General features: G+C 44.3%; 1 protein-coding gene across 1 annotated transcript in view; it reads left to right on the forward strand.

Moving 5' to 3' along the window:
- The window catches only part of DAPP1 (dual adaptor of phosphotyrosine and 3-phosphoinositides 1), a 47,178-nt gene that overhangs the window by 3,869 nt on the left and 22,713 nt on the right, over positions 1–20,596 (forward strand). Inside the window, exons 2-3 of the mRNA XM_026509666.4 lie at positions 15,530–15,652; positions 19,442–19,575. Of these exons, the coding sequence (XP_026365451.1) occupies positions 15,530–15,652; positions 19,442–19,575 (257 nt within the window). The remainder of the gene's footprint in view (positions 1–15,529; positions 15,653–19,441; positions 19,576–20,596) is intronic.

Below are 20,596 nucleotides of genomic sequence, written 5' to 3' on the forward strand. Positions count from 1 at the left end.
GAAGGTTAGACCAGATCGGGGTCAACAAGCTTTTTTTTTTTGGTAAAAAAACAGATAATAAATTTTCCAGGCTTTGCAGGCTCTATGTTTTTGTCCACAAGTACTCATATCTGCCCCTGACATGCAAAAACAGCCATAGATAACACGGAAACAAGTGACCGTGACAGTGTTCAAACACACGGTTATTTGTGGACACTGAAATTTGAATTTCATATTATTTTCATGAGTCACAAAATATTCTTCTATTTTCTTTTCCCCAACCATTTAAAAATGTAAAACCATTCTTGTCTCTTAATCTATACAGAAACTTGTACCCTGGCAGGAAATACAGAAACTTGTACCCCGGCAGGATCTGGCCCTCAGGTGTTGGTTTGCTGACTCAGGGAACAGATGATAATAACCAAAATGAGTCGTCATTGTGAGGCACACGTTTTGCATACACTAGCGCCGGTCTTCAGAAGGTCCTGGCATTCAGCTTCATGTACCAGGAGACTCACTAGCAGAAAAATCCGGTTGCTGGAGGTGCCAGAGAATCGGTTGTGATATTGACTATCCTTTATGCCAATGCCATGCCGGTTACGCCCATTGTGTCCCTTAGCTTTCCCAATAATCCTTTCAATGTAGGATGATTATACCTATTTCATAGAGGCAGAGAGTGAGGTCAGATAAGTTCGGTGAACCATGCAGGTCACAGACGTCATAGGGGTGCAGCTGAGGGACAGGCCCGCGAGCCTACCCCAAAGCTGATTCTCGTTGCACTGATCGAAGAAGCTATATGTTCTAATAATGGCAACGAGTCATTATTGGATGTCACTATGTGCCAGGCACTATTTTAAGCCCTTTGCATGTATGATTTATTAAATTCACACACTGTATCATGTCCATTTATAAATGAGGAAAGTGAAGGACAGAGTTTCATCACAAGTCCAAGGTCACATGCTCAAAAACCTTTAAATCCAGGAGTTTTGCTCTGGGGCCCGCATGCCTGCCCGCTAATGCAGCTTGCTAATTGTCCTCACACTTGTCTCTTCTTCCTGCACTAGCACTACCTGTTAGTACTAGTATGAACTGAGAGACAAAAAGAAGTCCTGTGACGGCTACAACCAAAAAATGTTATTACTAAAAGACATTATTCTTTCATGTGCCTCACATAATAAGCACACTCATGCACACAGAGCCAGGCCAATCGCCTAATTAATCAAAAATTGATTGAATTTTGTGTAGATTCCATTTTTCAGAGCTAGACAAACAGAAGGCTAAGAAAAGTGTGGTAAGGTCAAAGTTTTGCTTTTGTTTTTTGTTTTTGTAGAGAGAAAGAGTGAGCAGGTGGGGAGGGGCAGAGGGAAAGGGAGGGGGAGAATCCTAAGCAGGCTCCATGCCCAGCACGGAGCCCGATGAGGGGCTTGATCTCACAACCCTGAGATCACCAACCGAGATGAAATCAGGAGTCAGAGGCTCAAGCGACTGAGCCACCCAGGTGCCCCTCAAGTCAAAGTTTTAAAGGAATCTGTTCACAGAGCTGTGATACCAAGTAGAGCACTAAAGCCTGCTCCTCCTCTGTGCCCAACTCTACAATCTTGGATTCTAAATACGGAAGGTGATTCTCCTGTGGCCGTACCAGAGTATGTCACCGGTATACGGTTCAATCCCTCCTTGACTCAAACGAACTTCCTCTTCAGTTGTTGTGTTTTCTGTTCCTCTATGGGTGATGGTGACTTCCTTCTACTTACATATGGAAATCTGTCCACAAAGGTTCTCCACATCGAGTGGGGTCCCTTTGTTTCATTCATTCACTCTTCCATCCATTCATAGATCCAGCCGTTGAATGATGACAAGGCAGTGTGGGGTCACCGAAATGAAGAAATGGCTGTCCGCTCAAAGAGTTTACAGTACAGAGGACAGAGACGCACTATCTAACCACACACGTGTAGTTGGGGTGCAGGGGAGAGGGGCTGAGGGCCGTGAGCGTGTGTAGGTCAAGTGCACAGCACCTGGCAAGAAGGAAGGACATCCCTGGTTGTGGACAGTATGGTTTTGGAACCGATAGGTGTTTGTCAGTTGACGTCAGAAAAGATGACATTTGCTAAAGAGAAAATGGCATGAGAAAAGGGGTAAAAGTGGCAAATCAGGGGGGTATTCAGAAAACTAAAGAAGCCCACATGACTCAGAGCCTCTCATCCCAGGGACCCAGCAGTTAAGGAGCGCGCTCATTCAGTTGACTCTGGGCTCTACTTCTCCGAGTCCCCGCCAGCAGCCTCATTGTCGGAGAAACGTCCACCTGCCTTTCCTGTTCTAGTTTCTAGTGTCAGAGCCATAGCCTTAGCCTTTAAGGAAAAAAAAAAAAAAAAAGCCTGCAATTTCTTGTTCTTCCCAACTCCACTAGAGGATAAATTCCTATTCTGAGCCCACACGCTTCTGGCTCCAACTCCTGATACGGACCCGTCTAACACCAGCACAGTCCACCTGGCGGACTCTTAACCGTGTTGCTCCCGTCACCTCCAGAATCTCTGTGGTCATATGTTCTCCCTGCCCACCTGCCCACTAGAGCCTGCCCCCATCAGTTTTCCGACCTTTTTGTTTAAAAATATTGATAACTTTAGGGATGCCTGAGTGGCTCAGTTGGTTAAGCATCGGACTCTTGATTTCGGCTCAGGTCATGATCTCAGGATCGTGGGATTGAGTTCCACGTCTTCCACACTCGGCGAGGAATCTGCTTGTCCCTTTCCCTCTGCCCTCCCCACTCAGCTCTCAAATGAAGAAATAAAATCTTTTAAAAAATATTTATAACGTTAAAAAGCATAAGAGCAGTAAGTTAATTTGTTTTGATAATAGTACGGTTAGGTAAGAAAATGTCACTGTTTAGAGACACATCCTGAACTACTCAGAGTGTCATGATTTCCATAATTAACTTTTAAAATGTTCCTCCAAAAATATATAAGAATATATGGCAAAATTTTGAAAATTATTCTACCTAAAATATGGGTATTATTTAAATATGCGTATTATTTTTTTCTATTATTTATGCTATTTTTCTACTTTCTGAAGTTATTCACAATAAACAGTTAAAAAATAATCATATATATTAAATATTGAAAATTTGGGAAATAAAAGCACCCAAGAAGTCAGCCATGTACAACCACCCAGAATGATATATTGTTCAACTTGTCTCCAGTCTTTCAAAAATATTTTTCTGTAAATACACACACACACACACACACACACACAGATTGAATTGTGGCCATACTACATATATATTTTTTTCTCTTGCTTTCTGGTAGGATATTTTTCCATCATCTACTTTTTAGTCTATGTCAAAACATGTTCTGGGTCTGGCATTTCCCCAGGTCAGCCTGTTTCCCTCTATTAAAGTTTGGATATTTAGGTTGGTCCAAATTCCAGAAGGCTTTACATAGATTAAGAGTTTGGACCTTGGTCAACCTCCATTTGACAATATGGACTTACTGAATGCTTGTAGGAATGTGGGACGACATGGTCATCATGGTTTGTTTTTAGATTAATCTGGTAGTTGAGCACGATAGGGAGCGATGGGACCAGAGCCAAGAAAGCTGACTAGTCAGGGACTTTACAGATTGGGGAATAAGGAACTAGAATGACAACCTGGGAATAACAAGAAAGGAACAGAGGTGGAAGCCAGTCCTTCCACTCGGCAAAGCCCAGGAAGCGGTTCATATGCAACTAAGAATGAGTTCTGCTTTTGCGTGATTTTTCCAAATAACGTCAAAGGAATTTTGAAAACCTTAATGTCACAAGGGTCCTTTAATTCATTCTTTGTTTATTTTACTGCTATACATCACTAAAGTTGTCTGAGGTTCATCTTACTGCTTGTAGGGCTCTGACTCACCACCAGGAGAGTCTATGCTTTGGGTTTGATTCTCCAGATCATAGAACCATTTTGCAATTGTCAATCCTAAAGCTCTAAGAGGTTTGTCCACCTGCTCCAAGCTGAGCACAGGAAACTCCTTTTGATGGCGAGCCCCTGAGGAGCGGGACTGTAGCTTACTCATCTTTGTCTGCTCCGCCCCCACCCGCCACTGGGCAAAGAGCGGCTGTCCGAAGGTTTGAATTGCCCCAAGGTGAGTCAAAGGCAAGACCAGAATGTAAGGTCCTTGACTTCAGCCTCTACCACACCAACCCTGATACGTATTTGCATTTATTACCTTCAGACTCACTCTGTCACCTTAGACCAAAAGTTTGCACTGGTGGGGCAAATAGACATTGGCGAGAGGTCTCATCTGAGCCGTGCAACCCAGAGGAGATAATTAATAAAACAAGGATCTGTCTGTATTTTTTTCATCCCCCAAAGTTTGGGGTCTTTCCTGTAGCTGTAGCTTGCTGAAAGTGGCCCTCCCTGGCTCCTGTAGCAGCCCACAGTGGCAGCTTGCCGGCAGCCACTACAGTCCAAGGACAATGACCTGCAAGCAGCACTCTAGGCAGTACAAACAACAGAGTAATGAGAACGAGTGCGGAGTCAAGCTGGATTCCACTCGGGATGAGCCTCCCGAGAAAGCCTCTGGTGCGGGTCTCTGCCCAGCCATTCCAGGCCTCTGCAAGTTCTTACCCATGAGATAGTTTGAGCCCCAACCCTGGGGATCAATAATGCTCTTGTAGTCTTGTGACCATTCCTGCCCCGGGGTGGCTGACCTGGGGACCGGACGGAAGGACTTGTGCTAGAATGAGATGCAAGTTGCCCCTCTACCCCCAGGCCATGGCGTGGCCCCTCTGCTCTCCCAAGCCCTTGTCTTGCCTGGTGGGTCAATCCACTCACGAGTCAGGCTCTGCGGGTCTCTACGTGTCTGTGTCCTTCTCTCTCTTCGGATTCTCTGCCTCTGTCTCCTGAATACCATGCACCCCTCTGTTTCGTGTGCCCTAAGCCACCCCCGTGTGCTTCTGCTATCTGCGTGAGCCCCTGTGCCTTGCTCTGGCATTGAGTTTTGCAGCTATGTCTCTGTCTCTCTGGACATGGCTCTTCCCTTTTGTGTCTCCGACTCTTTGTGCCAGTCTTCGTCTCTGAATATCTGAGTCTCTGCCTCTGTCTCTGTGTTTCCATCTCTCAGAATCGCTTGCCTCATTCCTCGGACTCCTTTGAGAACAGGTTCGCCCTGATCGCCAGCTCCCACAGAATTCTCTGCTTCCTTTCCGCCCTGTTTTCCTTTAGCTGAGCCTTGACTCCCACCCAAAAAAACCAACAAACGTTGGGGCCCACCTTCAGGTCCTTGTCTGACCAGCTAGCCAGAACCCCGCCTCTGTCATCACTCAGGTATGTCTCCTGATGCCTGGGGCAGCTGGCCTCGCCGTGGAGCCCTGCTATTAGTGCATGTAAATGTGGGCATTCAGATGGCAATATGAAAAGCCACAGACCAGCGGGGCTCATGACAGAAACCTCCTTATTGGAAGGACTGTGGTGAGCTGATCTTCGGCCTAACCTCAGCATCACACTTACGCCTCTCTTAGGCCTCATTCAAATGTTCAAAATTTTTGCACGCCCTGTTTGGTTCTCCCCACTTGGACAGGGTTCATTGCTATGATCAATGGAAAAATAAGCTCACATGTGTGAATAGGGGACTGCATGTATTTATATGCACAACACTGTCTTATCCTAGATATTGTCGTGACCTTAGTACAATATTAATTGTGGCACTGATAGTTCTTGAGCTGACAAGGCTTTTCCTTATCCTGAACCCATGATTTTTGATGGCATAGAGGCCCAAGAGCTTTATTTTTCACAAAAAAGTCATCGTATCCAGCACCAACCATATGACCAAATGTACGTGAAGGAGATCAGCAGCCGAGCAATCCTGCAGAAAACTCCAGGGCTAAGCACAGAGTGACCCAAGTTACGGTTGCTTGGTGTAGAATTGCCCAATAGTTTCATCTTATGTTCTATCACCATTGTGTTCAGAAGGGTTCTGAGGCCAAGGATAGCCTTAGCGAGAAAGAAAACAGATCGATCAGTGGTATTATCCATGGCCTTTATAAAGGGGAGTGGCATCATCTGGTATTCAGTTGCCGTCTTTAGTCTAGAGGTCACAGAGAATGTGTCCATGTCATTCAAAAGTGAGAATAATTTTGAAAATGAAGAAAAAAAGAGAAAATTCTCTAGAGTGTTTTTATTGGCTCTTCAACTCCAAGGACTTTCAGCTGCTGTCACACAATCAGGAGTCTGTTCTTGCTTTAGATTGAAATATATGTTTTCTTTATAACTCTGGTGGGACCGAACGTAGGTTCTGTGTCACTTCTCTTTGCCAGGAAGGGGAAGAATAAGTCATGAAATATATGAATAATCTGTAGATGTGGGTTAGTAAGACATTTTCTCACCAAGAGATATATAATCTAACTGGGTGTGTGGCTCATGTTTTAACATGTACGATCACTTCCTGTGCCACTTGCTCTTCCAGTGTTCTCTGGCGTTACTCCGCTATATAAAGCCTCTGTTCCAACTAGGCATTCTGTTCCCTATATATGCCATGCATGTGTTAACCACAGTGCCTTTGCTTATGCCATCTCTCCCATCAAAATGACCTTTCTCTCGCTTAATGGAACCTGTATTGATTCTTGAAGCTCCCATTCATGATCGTCCTCCTCCACAAAGCTTTCCCTGATATGCCAGCCCGTGTGAGCTCCCCCTCCTATACCATTTGCTGTCCGTATCACTAAGAGTGCAGCTATTTGGGAGACTTCTGACCATGTTAGCCTGCGAACCCTTCTCTTTCGTCCCCATTGGAACTTTAAAGCCACTAAGCACTTTCTTTGCCGTCTGTGTACTCTCCTGTCGACGAGACACACGGTGAACTCAAACCATCGAAGTTACTGAAACAAATCAGAGTTTTTAGGACCAAGAGTCTTTGACCTCTGTGCTTCTCTAAACTGCATTATCAATCATATGGGCCTCTAAATAAGTACAGATTATAACTTAACAGGTGTAGGGGCCAGAGAATGTACATTTCTAACAAAATTGCCAGGCACTGAGTAGCAAGGCTTTGCACTGTTTTTCAAACACCAGGTACAACCCATTAGTGTCCCTAAAGTCAGTTTAGTGGATCACAATCAATGTTTGTCAAAAATCAGTGGAGAAAAGAAAATAGTAAATAGTAAGTATCCTATGGAAAAGTAGTGTCATTTCCTGTAATACTCTGGGGTGGGTGGGTGTGTGTGTGGGTGGGTGTGTGTGTGTGTGTGTGTGTGGAGAGAGAGAGAGAGAGAAATCCATTTTATACTGTGGACTGATTCAAAAAGTTTGAAAGCCTCTCCTTTAAAGGATAAAGCAAAATGAAATATCAACTTCCATCAGTGAATTAAGTTAAGACAATAAAACTCAGTGGGGTAAAAACTAGGAAGACTCCAAAATGCCGGGGCAATCTCCGAGAAGGTTCTAGCACAAAGGAGCACTGCCCTGGAGTGGGAGAAGGCGCTGACTTGAGGACTAGCCTGCTGGATCCAGCTGGTCGGCCTTTCTCTGTGGTTGAGCTCGCTTCCTGTACCTAACTGAGAGGCAACGATGAAAATTCTTTAGTGGGTGGGTGTTTCCTAATTTGTTACTATATCGTGGAAGGGATAATACCACTGTTTCCTTCAAGGTCAACTGCTGGTTTTGGTAATCTCATAAACCCAGTGCAAATATTCTTTTGAAGCTTGATGAGTCTCTGCTCTGTTACCTCCATTAGCCTTGAGACATATTTATAGCAATGTGTGGGCCCTGGGGAGAAAAAAATATAACGTCGCTTGAATGTATGTTATAAATAGTAGTTTCTTGCTCTTTTTTACTTCTTCAGAAAAAATGAGACCAAAAGAATTTTTTTAAATTTTTTGTTTCAGACTATTCCAAACTATCCCCATACCTAGCACAATGCCTGGCATATCTTATCTAGCATAAGATACAAGATTTGCTATTTATAATATGTTTTATATTTAGCAAATCTTATATCTTACTCTCTTCTGCAAAAGTTAAAGAATTATAAAAATAGTTTGTTAAAGGGCGCCTGGGTGGATCAGTGGGTTAAGCGTCTGCCTTCAGCTTGGGTCCTGGGATCAAGCCCCGGGTGGGCTCCCTGCTCAGCGGGGAGTCTGCTTCTCCCTCTCCCTCTGACGCTCCTCTTGCTTGTGCTCTCTCTGTCTCTGTCTCTCTCAAATAAATAAATAAAATCTAAAACAAAAAAGTTTGTGAAAGAAGACAGTGTTCCAGTATATGAAAACAAACGGGCTTTCTTACCATATCATTGTTATTAGTCACCTTGACTGCTGAGAAAACTAAGGTTGCTGTGTGTGGGGTCACAGAGCTAACAAGCAGGAAGTTGGAGCAAACAGTCGAGCTAAGGAAATGACCAGAGACAAAGGCATGGTCTCTCCTCCACAGAACTCCCTCTCCCTGCTCCATGCTCCATAGATGTTTGTGACTGAAGTTCGCTGCTTATTCGCATTTCTTTTCAGGTGGCGTTTCCCAGTTGTCGAAAGGTTTCTTACTGTACTTAATTCTAAAAACATCAGCCTCCTAATGCAGTGGGGGGCGACGTGACAGAACAGCAGAGGAAAATGACTTACTTGGAGTTTGAATCAACAAACAGTAGGCGCAGGGTGAATCAGCAGCGTGATGCAATTGTCAAGAAACGACTGCAATCTTGGGCTGCCTTGCTAACGTAGCCGCTGGAGTAAGGGAAGGTCCTTCGAGGCTTAGTTTCCACATCAGATCTTAACTTCAAGATAGATTTTTAAAATTTGGAAGGTTTTCAGAGAAGATAAAGTCCCTGGGTGATAAAGGGACTGAAAGCCTCTCATAAAAAGAGAGGTTGAAGGTGGTGGAAAGAGACAAATACGATTTAAATGCTTTAACTAGTTGTTTAAGTATCATGTATAGAACTCCAAGGAGCAGCTCTGGGGCCATCTGTGGAAAGCTAGGTGGCAAGAAACAGCAGTTCAATATAGGCCAGAGTTTTCTGGCCGTCACCATGACAGTATGGAAAGAGCGGGCCTATGAAATAGTGAGATTCCCCCCCCCCCCACCCCACATCATTATCAATATGTAGCAAAGATTGGATACAAGTCTTGTTAGGGTTGAGGCTTTATTCATCCACTGCACAAAATAATTTTTTAAAAGAATTATAAACCAACCTGATGGGGGTTTACACATGGATTTTATTTACTAAGCTAAACATTTTCTTAAAGATCTATTTATTTATTTGAGAAAGAGAGAGAGAGAATGCATGTGCATGCGTGAGTCAGGGGTGGGGGGCAGAGGGAGAGAGAGAATCTTAAGCAGACTCCCCACTGAATGCAGAGCCCAGCGTGGGGCTCGATCTCACCACCCTGAGATCATGACCTGAGCTGAAAACAAGAGGCAGGCACTTAACCAACTGAGCCACCCAGGCACCCCAAAGCTAAACATTTTTAAGTGTTTAATTTTTTAGAGCTTAGAAGCATAAATGATTTTTATAGTCACCAGAAATATGTTTACTGTGAAGCCAGTGAGGCCTCAGCTTCAGGGCCCCTCCCTGGTACAGACCCTGGCCATATAGTTAATACGTGTCATCCATTCAAAGAGTATTTAAAATTAGTTCTTATACATGAAAATGTAAAATGCCCTGGAATCTTAGAGCTCATATTTCAGAGAAATTTGATAGAGGTCCCAGAATTTGCCAACAATTAAAAAAAATTCATTATCAATAAACTTGAAAATAATTTTTCTATGCTGTCAATACTTTTTAAAAATATTCTAGATGTGGGGCAGCTAAGTGGCTCAGTCAGTTAAGCAGCTGCCTTTAGCTCGCGTCATGATCTCAGGGTCCTGGGATCGAGTCCCACCTCAGGCACCCTGCTCAGTGGGGAGTCTGCTTCTCTCTCTGCTCTCCCCCTGCTTGTGCTCTCTCATTCACGCTCTCTCTCTCAAATAAATGAATAAAGTCTTTTAAAAAATATTCCAAATGAAAGACTAAATTATTGTTCTAGTCTCTCTCTAAAAAATCTGTATTTTAAAATTGTTATCATATGAAGAAATAAAGATAATCCGACCAAAAATGCAGAGGGAAAAAAGTATAAGAGTATGTGAGACAGTTAATGAAAATAAGTTATTTTTCTGGGTTTTGGGATGTTTGTGATATTTGTCAGCTTTTTAAATGTATAGTGTTTTGTGATTTCTCATTTTAAATCATTACTTTACTTATTTTTTTGTAATTGTGTATTAATTTTCTTAAAGATAACTCCAAATTTTACAAGCTTCAAGCTCTCTAAAATCTGACTCTCCCCCCTAAAAATCAGAATAACAAAAAAAATTGTTTCCAACAGTTGCAGTGATAGGAACTTAGCGGAACCGTTCTGTGCAATTAGGACTTTATGTAAGGAGCTGTCAGAGGTGCATATTAAGCCATAAAATTCCCTGTAGCCGTCAGCCAAGGACCTGTCAATATTCAGCGCCCTGTGTAAGTCGGCCAACCTCCCGGCTCCATCTCCCTGTACCTGATGGCTGCCCGCTGGCGCTCATCCCAAGCTACTCACACCGCCGCCTGGTGCTCAGACGCACTTACCATTCTCTTGTTTTGAGGCCTGCGCTCCTGTTATTCCCTCCCCATGGAATAGCTCCCTGAACAACTGTCACTCCAAATCTCACCAGGTTTTAAATGGAGAAGTCTCTCTGTCTCTCTGTCTCTCTCTCCCTCCCCTTCTCTCTCCCTCCCGCTTCATCCAAGTGCTAGGTCAGTTCCAGGGTTCAATAAACAGTAGTTGAATAAATGAAAGAATAAAACAAATTATTAACAGGGCTCTCTCTGGAGGCTGGATTCAAGAAGACCTTGACTGCTTTCATTTTTTCAAATTTTAGTTTCCCAATTGATAGATGAATCTATTTTATTATTTTTTTTATATTAGATCAAGCCAAATTAGGAAAATCTGATAGAGCTGAAGTCTCCCTGAACAACACCCTTAATCTTGGTTCCTTCCAGGATTTGAGTTTGGTGTGTATTTTTTTCAGACTTCTATTTTACGCTTTTACGTATCTTTATACGTAAACGTGTATGTGTTGTATTGTTTGGGTGGGGGGAAGATTTTTAAAAAATAAGTGGTGTTGGACGTCTGGGTGGCTCAGTCGGTTAAGCCTCTGCCTTTGGCTCAGGTCATGGTCCCAGGGTCCTGGGATCAAGTCCCCCATCGGGCTTCTTGCTCAGTGGGGACCTTGCTTCTCCCTCTCCCTCTGCCTGCTGCTCCCCCTGCTTGTGCTCTCTCTCTGTCAAACAAATAAATAAAATCTAAAAAAAAAAAAAAGGGGGGGTGTCATGCCGTACCTGCCACTAGTTCCTCTAACTTAATAACATGTTTCGGGATCCACCGACCTTGACGTGTGCACGTACGCACACTTCCTCCCCGATGCTTGGGGGGGTGCACTTGGCTTCTGAGCAGGATGGTTTTCAGTTGTTCAGGACTGCGTCATTCTTTGTTGGGAGTTAAGCATTCTGGGCACCCCCCACCCCCAGCTACCCACACAAAGTGCTGGTAGCCCCTGACCCCTTGTCCTCATCACTTGGCAACGAAATGCTCTCAACGCCTTTTCACCTTCAGTTAACTTCTTACACAGTCCTCCTCGATGAGCTCTCAACTTTAGTTATCATTTCTCTGCTGGTGCATTTTTAGGATGGCTCCAAATTTTTCCTCTCACCAACAAGTCTGCAGTAAACACCTTGCTCCTATGTCCTTCTGCTTCTGTGTGAGTGTTGCACGAGGCCGACTCTAGAACAGGAGTCGCAGGTCCCTTGCCCACGTTCAGCCCACATGTGCTAGATTCCCCTTCAACTTCTGCCCTTCCCAACAGGGGACGGTAAGACCCGTGGCCCTGTGTTCTTCAGTACCTCACACCGTCTAATTCTTCAAGTTTGGCCACTCTGGCGAGTAAAGAAAATATCACATTGTTGTCTTAATTTGCATTTCTCTGATTAGTATTAGACTATTTGAACTATTTCCTCTTTTGTGAAAGACTTTCACTTTCTCTTCTGTATGTGTAATATCTTAATTTTTACTACATATGATTTATAATGAGAAAAAATGATACATACTTTATCAAATAACTTACATATCCTTCAAGGCCAGCTCAGATAGTGGTTCTTTCAAACAACGGTCTTGATCTTTCTTCCTGGAACCATTCCTTTGGACGCCGTTTGCAAAGCACTTGTCTTACCCTCCTGACTAAATTAATGGAGACTAGATGGGGGCTTTTCCATTTTTGTTCCCTTTGACCTGCCTAGTATAATGCCTTACGTAATGTCTGGCACAGATTTGAAACTTAATAAATAAAGATTGGAATGATAAAAGGTAGAGAAGGTTGATTATGAGAAAACCATCAACTTTAGTCTACTAAAGCCCTTAGCTTTTTGTAGACACGGTGTTGAACGATCCCTACCGGAAGTGGATAGAGTCCTATAAAGGACACGTAATGTTATTTGGCTCAAGAGTCACTTCCCCGGAAGATCTGTTCATCAAAATTTCTAGGAAAAGAATACTTAACTAAAAGAGGAAGGTCAGATGTTTGTGGAAATCTCTTTGGGGACTGAGGGTCCCATTGCCCCATGACACCTAGGAGGCTGCCTGGCAGTGTCTGTCTTAGATTAGCCCAGGCCCAGGCCTCCATAAAGGTGGCAATAGTGAGGCAACCAAGCTGCGACCCAGAAATTAACCCGTGCTCAGATGTTCCACATTCGAGCTCAGTGTGATTCTCCCTGCTTTATACTCAAGTGTTTCTTGTGTGTTTATGATACATAGGTATTATTTAAGGATGACCATAAAAAAATTCTTAGTAAAAACTGCCATCAAGCTGTAATTATCAGAAGAATTCTGTAAATGTTTTAAATGACGTCAGATCTCACTGAAAAGAATCCAAAAAAATGTCCAAATCCTTTATGCTTTAGAATTTCGTTAATCAAGCTTTATCACTTCAAATAAGTGATCCATTGGCCCAAACTGCATCTTATGCCCAAGTGTTCATCCAAAAATTAATTATTGGCGTAACATATTCGAGGACTTGTGACCTTGTAGACATTTCACCTATCAAAAAGAATTAGAATTTTGGCTGTAACCAAACCTGATGTTTTTTAAGGCTTCACCTTTAATTCTTCCAATTATCCTTTTTTTATTAAGGTATAACTGACATACAACACTGTATTAGTTTCAGGTTCCAATTGTCCTTTGAAAGCAGTTTGTAATGAGAAGACTTGAACTTGTGTGAATCCGTTCAATGAAAGGGGCTGCTTTGCGTGTTAACCACTTAGCGGGTGTTCTTGTCAAATGTGTCTCCTTGCCATTGCTTCCAGCCAGCAAATACTTTTCTAATACAGGATGGGAACGTCTGTGCCCCACAGAGGAAATATGCTAAAGAAACATGTATTGGGAAATGCAGATTTAGAAAACAGATAGCTTGGAGACCTATGTAGAAACTTCCTTCCACGGATGGTCTCATGTGTACTGTTTATTATCAGGCCAAAGTTTCATGCCAGAGGGATGTCCCAGTAGAGGCCAGGGTGGTTCATGACAGCAGGAGCCCTCGCCCTCAGAGTAGGGCTCTTCCTGGAAAAAAAAAATTTTTAAAGATTTTACTTAATTTGAAAGAGAAAGAGCACACATGAGTGGGGGGGGGGGGGTAGGCGACAGAGGCAGAGGGAGAAGCAGGCTCCCTGCTGAACAGGGAGCCCGAGGCAAGGTTCCATCCCAGGACGCTGGGATCATGACCTGAGCCGAAGGCAGATGTCCAACCGACTGAGCCACCCAGGCGTCCCCTTCCTTGAAGTTCTTGCTCACTACCCATACCTCTCCGATAGCTCTCCCATCACTGACCTAATTGACTCCACTTGTGTAGTTGCCTGGGTCCCCTTCCTTTCTGCTGCCCTGAGCTGGGGGTCCCTTGCGGCAGCAACTGTCCCCAGTCCCTAGCTCCCTATTATCCAAGATAAATTCAGGGTAATAAAAAATTATATTCGAGCCACAAGAAAATCACACCACAGAGGATGTATCACAAGTTATGGCTTTGTGGGTCTCTGTGGTCTCACGAAACGACTACCTTGTCCTGAGTTCTGCTGTTTGCGAAGCCTGATTCGGCCATTTCACGTGTGCTCATGTGAGCAGTACTTCGACTGGCCCATGGGATATGGCTAGTGTGAATCCTGTTTTGGAAGTGAGAAAGCCGAGGCTCAGACTGGTTATGTAACTTGCCCAAGGTCACACAGCCGGTAGAGGTGTCTATCACCTGGACAGGACTCAGGTAAACCAACTCCAGGGGCCACAATCCCAGCCCACCACACTGGACTGCCTCTAGCGAGTCATTAAAACAAACAACCCTGTAAGATCTGTAATCAGGGGAAAGGAGCTAGGTGCAGAACAGTGTGCCTAAAATGCTCTTATTTCCACAGAATTAGAAGGTGGGGGACGTACTAGAATGCCTTTAGATGCATAGATGTCTCTGAGGAGGAAACACGGGAAAGTGGATGACATTGGTGTCCTCTGGGGGAGAAAACAAGGAGACTGGGGATTCAGGCTGAGAACAAGACTTTGTTTTTACTGCGTCTTCTTTTGAATTCTTTGGGGCTTTTTTTCTTCTACTACTGTGGATCTATGTTACCTTTTCTAAAACAAACTTCTTTTTAAACATATAGATCGATTTGAATCTCCTTGGGACTTCTCTGGCTCTTCAGATGTTTGTCAGTTTGAAACACTGTCTGATGGGGTTTCCACGACAGTATAAAACATCCGAATTCCTTGTGTTCGGCTTCATTTCACTCGCAACAAGGGACTCCAGTACAGTGGCTCGGTGCTTTGCAAAACGTAGACCCACACCTTGTGAAAGAGAGAGCAAAACAAAGAGAGAAAACTGGCCAAACCTTATTCTTACGGTTATTTTTGACTCAGCCTTTGGAAAAAAAAAATTGTTTACACAGTAACGTTGTATGTCTGTTCGCTAGGGCTGCCTTGACAGTGGCACAAAACGGGTGGTTTAAACAGCAGAAATGTATTGTCTCAAAGTTCTGGAGGATAGAAAGCCAGAAATCCAGGTGTCAGTTGTGTTGCTTCCTTCCAAGGGTCGTAAGGGAGGGTCTGTTGCAGCCCTTCCTTCTTGACTCGTAGACGGCCGGCGTCACGTTCCCAGGCATCTCCCTGTGGGCGAGTCTGTCTCCAAATATGCCCTTTTTGTAAGAAGACACCAGTCATATTGGGTTCGGGTCCACCTTTAATGACCTCATTATAACTTGCTAAAGACAAGACCCTATATCCAAATAAGATCGCATGCTGAAGTACTGGGAACCAGGACTTCAACCTAGGAATTTTCAGGACACAATTCAACCCACGACACTGCTATTTGCCCATTCTCTCTACTCTCCCTTCCGCCCGGCCCAGAGCGCTCCTTGTCCTGATGTGTGGGCTGAGAGTTTGGTCTCTGGGCCGCCTACGGTGGAGAATATTGCTGAGGTCGTCTTTGAGACGAAAGCCCAGGGAAGGAAGAGTCACTTGCGGTGAGTCCGGAGTGAAAGTGTGGTTCCCTTCCTCCTAGGTGGTATCACGGCAACCTCACACGCCACGCGGCCGAGGCGCTTCTCCTCTCCAACGGATGTGACGGAAGCTACCTTCTGAGGGACAGCAATGAAAGGACTGGGCTCTACTCTCTCTCCGTGAGGTAGGATGCTTACGAGCTCTATGAATTCGACACCATCCCATCTATCCTGCACGGGCATTGACTTTATCATCACACTCAGATTGCCAGATAACAGCATTCTCACGTTGCCCGAAAAAAACTCTCTTGACTCCTGGTAGACCTGCAGCTGTAAGGATTCCAAGCTCTGGATGGCAGACTGTAAGAAACATTCTTCCTCCTTCCCTCGGCTGGGAAGAAAAGGCGAGAGCTGAAGGACACTTTATGAATTGCTTAATGTCTCGCTTGCCTGATGGAGAAACTGAAGCCCAAAGTGCTAAAGTGTCTTTGCACCCCATAAATCAGAATCCAAATCCCTGAAACCTGGCCCAGTGCCCTTTTGACATTCCTTGCTTCCCCTGGAAAATCAGAATGATCTGTGAGTGTGCAATGCTCATGATCACAAACTCAAGCAGGCAGTAAGGCAAATTTTAATTTTTTTTTTCCATAAATGGACTGAACTTTCTCCAAGCTCCACTTCCTCTGAATGTTAATGAAATTAATCCAGTCCCTGCGCAGCCCAAACCCGTGATGGTCCAGTCCTTGCAGGGTCTCTCTCCTCCCCTGCTTCCTCCTAGCCGGCCTCCTGATCGGGGAAGCTGACCTCCGCAGGTGAAAATCAGGGGGAGGCGATGGTTCTCCGTCAGCATCTGTCACCTTGGCCTCTGCGGGCATGTAGCAGGTCTTTCTGGGTTTATGGGACATTGCGCTCTGCTTAGACGAGGGATGTGAGGACCCCATGAAATCGCCCTCAGACACCCACTCATTAATCTCAAACCATTGCTGTTTTGCCACTGTTCTGATGGCACCTCCATATTCCCCTAAAAAGAGTAGTGCACCCCTCATGTGGATCTGGCACCAGGAAGTTTTCTCTGTTCTGTTCTGCCCCATGGGGTCTAGGCCTCCTTGTCACTAACTCAGTAGCAACGTCTACACTCCTTTCTCTCTGAATCCTCTTTTTCATCCAGCTTAGAGACCGTTTTTTGTTCTGTTTTGTTTTCTTAAGTCTCCTCTCCCTCCAAGAAGGGGAAAAACTGGCTTCACAAGTATTTCCCTAAATAATTGATAGTGGGCTTCTATGAGCTCAAAAGCCAAGAATTAATTTTTTTTAAATCCTCTCTTTGTGCTTCTGGACTTCTGTATTTTCTGTGCCACAAAGCAAATAACCCCAAACTTAGTGGCTTTAAACAACTACATTGATTATCTCCCAGTTTCTGTGCGTCAGAAGCCCAGGCCGGTTCTCCAATTTCTGTGCTCAGGCTCCTACCAGGCCAAAGTAAGGTGCTGACTGAGGCTGTGGTTCTCTGGGACTCGGTGTCCTCGTCCTTCATTCTCTTCTTTTTTGCTTCATTCCTTTTCATTCATTTCCTTGCTGCTGTAAGACTGAGCTCCCCGTTTTCCATCTAGCTATTGGCCAGAGATCAGGGTCAGCTTCTGGAATCCACCCACAGTTCCCTGCCAAGTGGCCCAAGTGAACTGGCAGGCAGTTCACAGCATGGATGTTTGCTTCCTTCTAGACCAGCCAGAGCGTGTCTCTCTGATCTCTTCTCCTGTGACCAGCCAGAAAGAACTCTTTGCTTTTTCCAAGACTCTCATGTGATTAAGTCGGACCCACCCGGACAATCTCCCTATTGTCACGTCAGCTAACACGGGGCCTTAATTATCTGCAAAATCCCTTCATAGCAGCATCTGTACTAGCATTTTATTGAATAAATGGGAAAAGTTGTTCGTGGTCCAGGGACTGAGGACCGGAGTCATGATAGATGGCTGCCTGCCACACCTTCCACTCCTGGGAGCAGAGGTCTAGAGGCTTACTCTAAGGGCAGTGGGAGAAATCAGTGGAAGGGTGAGGGGGTTAAATAAGAGGGTCATAGAGAAAACACACACACACACACACACACACACACACAGTCATTAACATTTTTCATGTTACTCTGCCATATTTTGCTTAAAATTTTTCTAAATAACATTTTGGGAAAAGTATTACTCAGACACGAAATTCTGCTTGGGTGGAAGCAGGAATGGTGCTTTCTCTGATGGATAGCAGAGGTGAAAATGTCATCAAGTGGCTAGGCTACAACTCCTTTAATACGTAGATCTCCCCCAGTCACAAACCAACCTGCGGAAGTATTGGATCAAAGAATGTTAACCTCCCACCCATAGATGTCTCATCTGAACAGTTAGATCAGAAGCTCTACAATTAGGTGGCGGATATCGATCGCATCTGTATAAAAATGTAAAATACAGCTTGTGAATTTCCAAGACAAGCACTTGGAAATACTTTTAGAAAAAAAATAAAAACCCACCAGCAGAGGTGACAGGAACCACAGCCCGGCTCAGAAGCATGGCTTAGTTCACTCATTCATGTGTTCAGTCCGTCAACAACAAGCACTTGAGAGCATCCGCTCTATGCCGACCACACTGGTGAGTCTTGTAGAAGATTCGGACTTTCCCCTGAGTAAGTACAGCCTCCCGGGGGCGGGGGACGCTGCACAGGTGGCTGTCTGCAAGGCAGCGTGCAGTAACCCGCGGGAGAGAACGCCAGCTCCGTGCTTGGAGGGTTGAGGAGAGCAAAGCGAGTAACTCAAGATGGAAGTATCTCCAGTCATTGACAGAGCAGGCGGTGTTTGAACTGACGCTTGATCCAAACAGAGGGGATGGTGTTGCAGGTGAAGGGAACTGGAAGAGCTGAGGGGCAACGGCAGAAACTTCTAGGAGAATCGTAGGTCCACTTGGATTAGAGCAGCAGTTCTCAGGGGCCCCAGACCAGCAGCAGCACCTGAGAACATGTTAGGGATGCAAATTCCTGGGCCTTGGAAGTACTGATTCAGGAATTCAGGGGGTACGGCCTAGAAACCGGGGATTCAACAAGCCCTCCAGGTGATTCTGATTTCTGATGCATGCTAAAGTTCGAGCAGGCCATTCACAGAGAGAAGACGGAGGAGAGGGGCGCCTGGGTGGTGCAGTCTAAGCGGCTGCCTTCGGCTCAGGGCGTGATCCCGGCGTTCTGGGATGGAGCCCCACATCAGGCTCCTCTGCTGGGAGCCTGCTTCCTCCTCTCCCACTCCCCCTGCTTGTGTTCCCTCTCTCGCTGGCTGTCTCTCTCTGTCAAATAAAGAAATAAAATCTTTAAAAAAAAAAAAAGACGGAGGAGAGGAATAGTGGAAGTCAAATAATACATACTTATGTGTATGTATATAAATAATATATATATAATTTATTTATAATAACTATATATACTTACAATTTATAATTTATTTAATGCTCTGCCTCATTCCAAAAATGAGGTGGAAGATGACGTTGTAGGAAATTGGGTATTTTATTCAGCAGGCAGTGGAACCAGCTTGGCAAGAAAAGGGCTGGGCTCACACAACTAATTAAGGGGCAGAAGCCGAATTCAGACCGACTCCCAAACAAGTAAGAGAGAAGAGCCAAAAAGAGGAGGACTTGGGGAGGGTGCAACCTGCCATTTCTGTTATCCCTATTCTCTGCCGTCTTAAACACTGAAGGGGGTTACCGGTCAAGGACCCTCTCGGGAAGTCAGAGAATGCACAGGGAGAATCGCCTCTTGTCTTCCATTATAGTGAAAAATTGAGAAAAGCTCTGCCCAAAAACACAAGTGCTTTAAAAATGCCAGCGATTTCACTATTGTGTCGAAATCCTCAGTTTTTAGAAGAGTTTAATGGTGATGCTAGTACTTAGGTTATATTTCCCTTCTTCAAAAAAAGATATTCGTTTGTTAAATAACCTTAAGCATTTCTTTTTCCCTTTCAGAGCCAAAGACTCTGTCAAACACTTTCATGTTGAATATACCGGATATTCATTTAAATTTGGCTTTAATGAATTCTCGTCTTTGAAGGATTTTGTCAAGCATTTTGCAAACCAGCCTTTGATTGGAAGTGAGACAGGTAAGCAATGAACAGGTAGCTGGCTCCGGGTTTCAGGGTGGGGGGGGCAGGGCGGGTTTCATCAAGTAGCCGTCACTTCTGTTGAATTATGTGCATATGACACACAATTAGATATGTTTAGAAACAATTGTTTATCCAGTTACAGTGCCATATGCTACACTAATAAATTATATATGCATATATTAGAATTACCTTTAGGAGAAACCAATGTGCTCTGTACGAAGAGGGTCGTTTTCTTGGACTATGTTATTTAATGGATTGATTACACAATTTTAAAAAAATAGTCTATTCATTTTATAACAATATATATAATCAACAAAGAAAGAAGAAAGGCCAGAACGATTTTTTGATTCCTCATGATTGTAGGTATGGGCAGTTTGCATATCGGGGAGGCCCATAACAGATAATTTTGAGCATTTTTAGAAATAAAATTGATGCTTACATTTCCACAAAGATCACTGAATATTGAAAATATTGACTAGAAATTGCTCTCTTTAGCAAGGCCTTTACTTATTTCACCATAAAATTCTGTTTCTCTTGTCTCGGTTTTTGTAAGTTTTTACACTGGACTTAAATACGGATGGGAAATTTTGAATTTCCCTGTTTGAGTGGTTAAAGTCAAACCAGAATATTCAAGTTAAAAACAAACCAAACCACACGCTTCCTTGGTATTCGAATTATCTAACCTGTTTTCCTGCACCAGCTCAATAAAGTAAGCAGATCACCCCACATTGGCGATGCAGAATCACAGTTTGATGTGACCTAAGTGATGATAGCGCTCAGCTAAGCAAAAGCTGGGCGATTCCAGAACTTGTGCAGAAGAGGACCTCAGGGCGTCACAGCCACTGTTCCACCGTGAGCTTGTGCATACTCGTTCTCTCGGTAAACATGGCCAGCGGGCTCTTTGTTAACTTCACGGTGGTGGGGACAGATGCCACCACTGGCTTTTCCTTTCCTGCTGTTTCTGTGGCCTGCATAGGCCCTCACAGGAGTCCTACGGTATCAAGTGCAGACGACGGGC

The sequence above is a fragment of the Ursus arctos genome, unplaced genomic scaffold (assembly GCF_023065955.2).
Source record: "Ursus arctos isolate Adak ecotype North America unplaced genomic scaffold, UrsArc2.0 scaffold_9, whole genome shotgun sequence".
Classification (NCBI taxonomy): Eukaryota; Metazoa; Chordata; class Mammalia; order Carnivora; family Ursidae; genus Ursus; species Ursus arctos.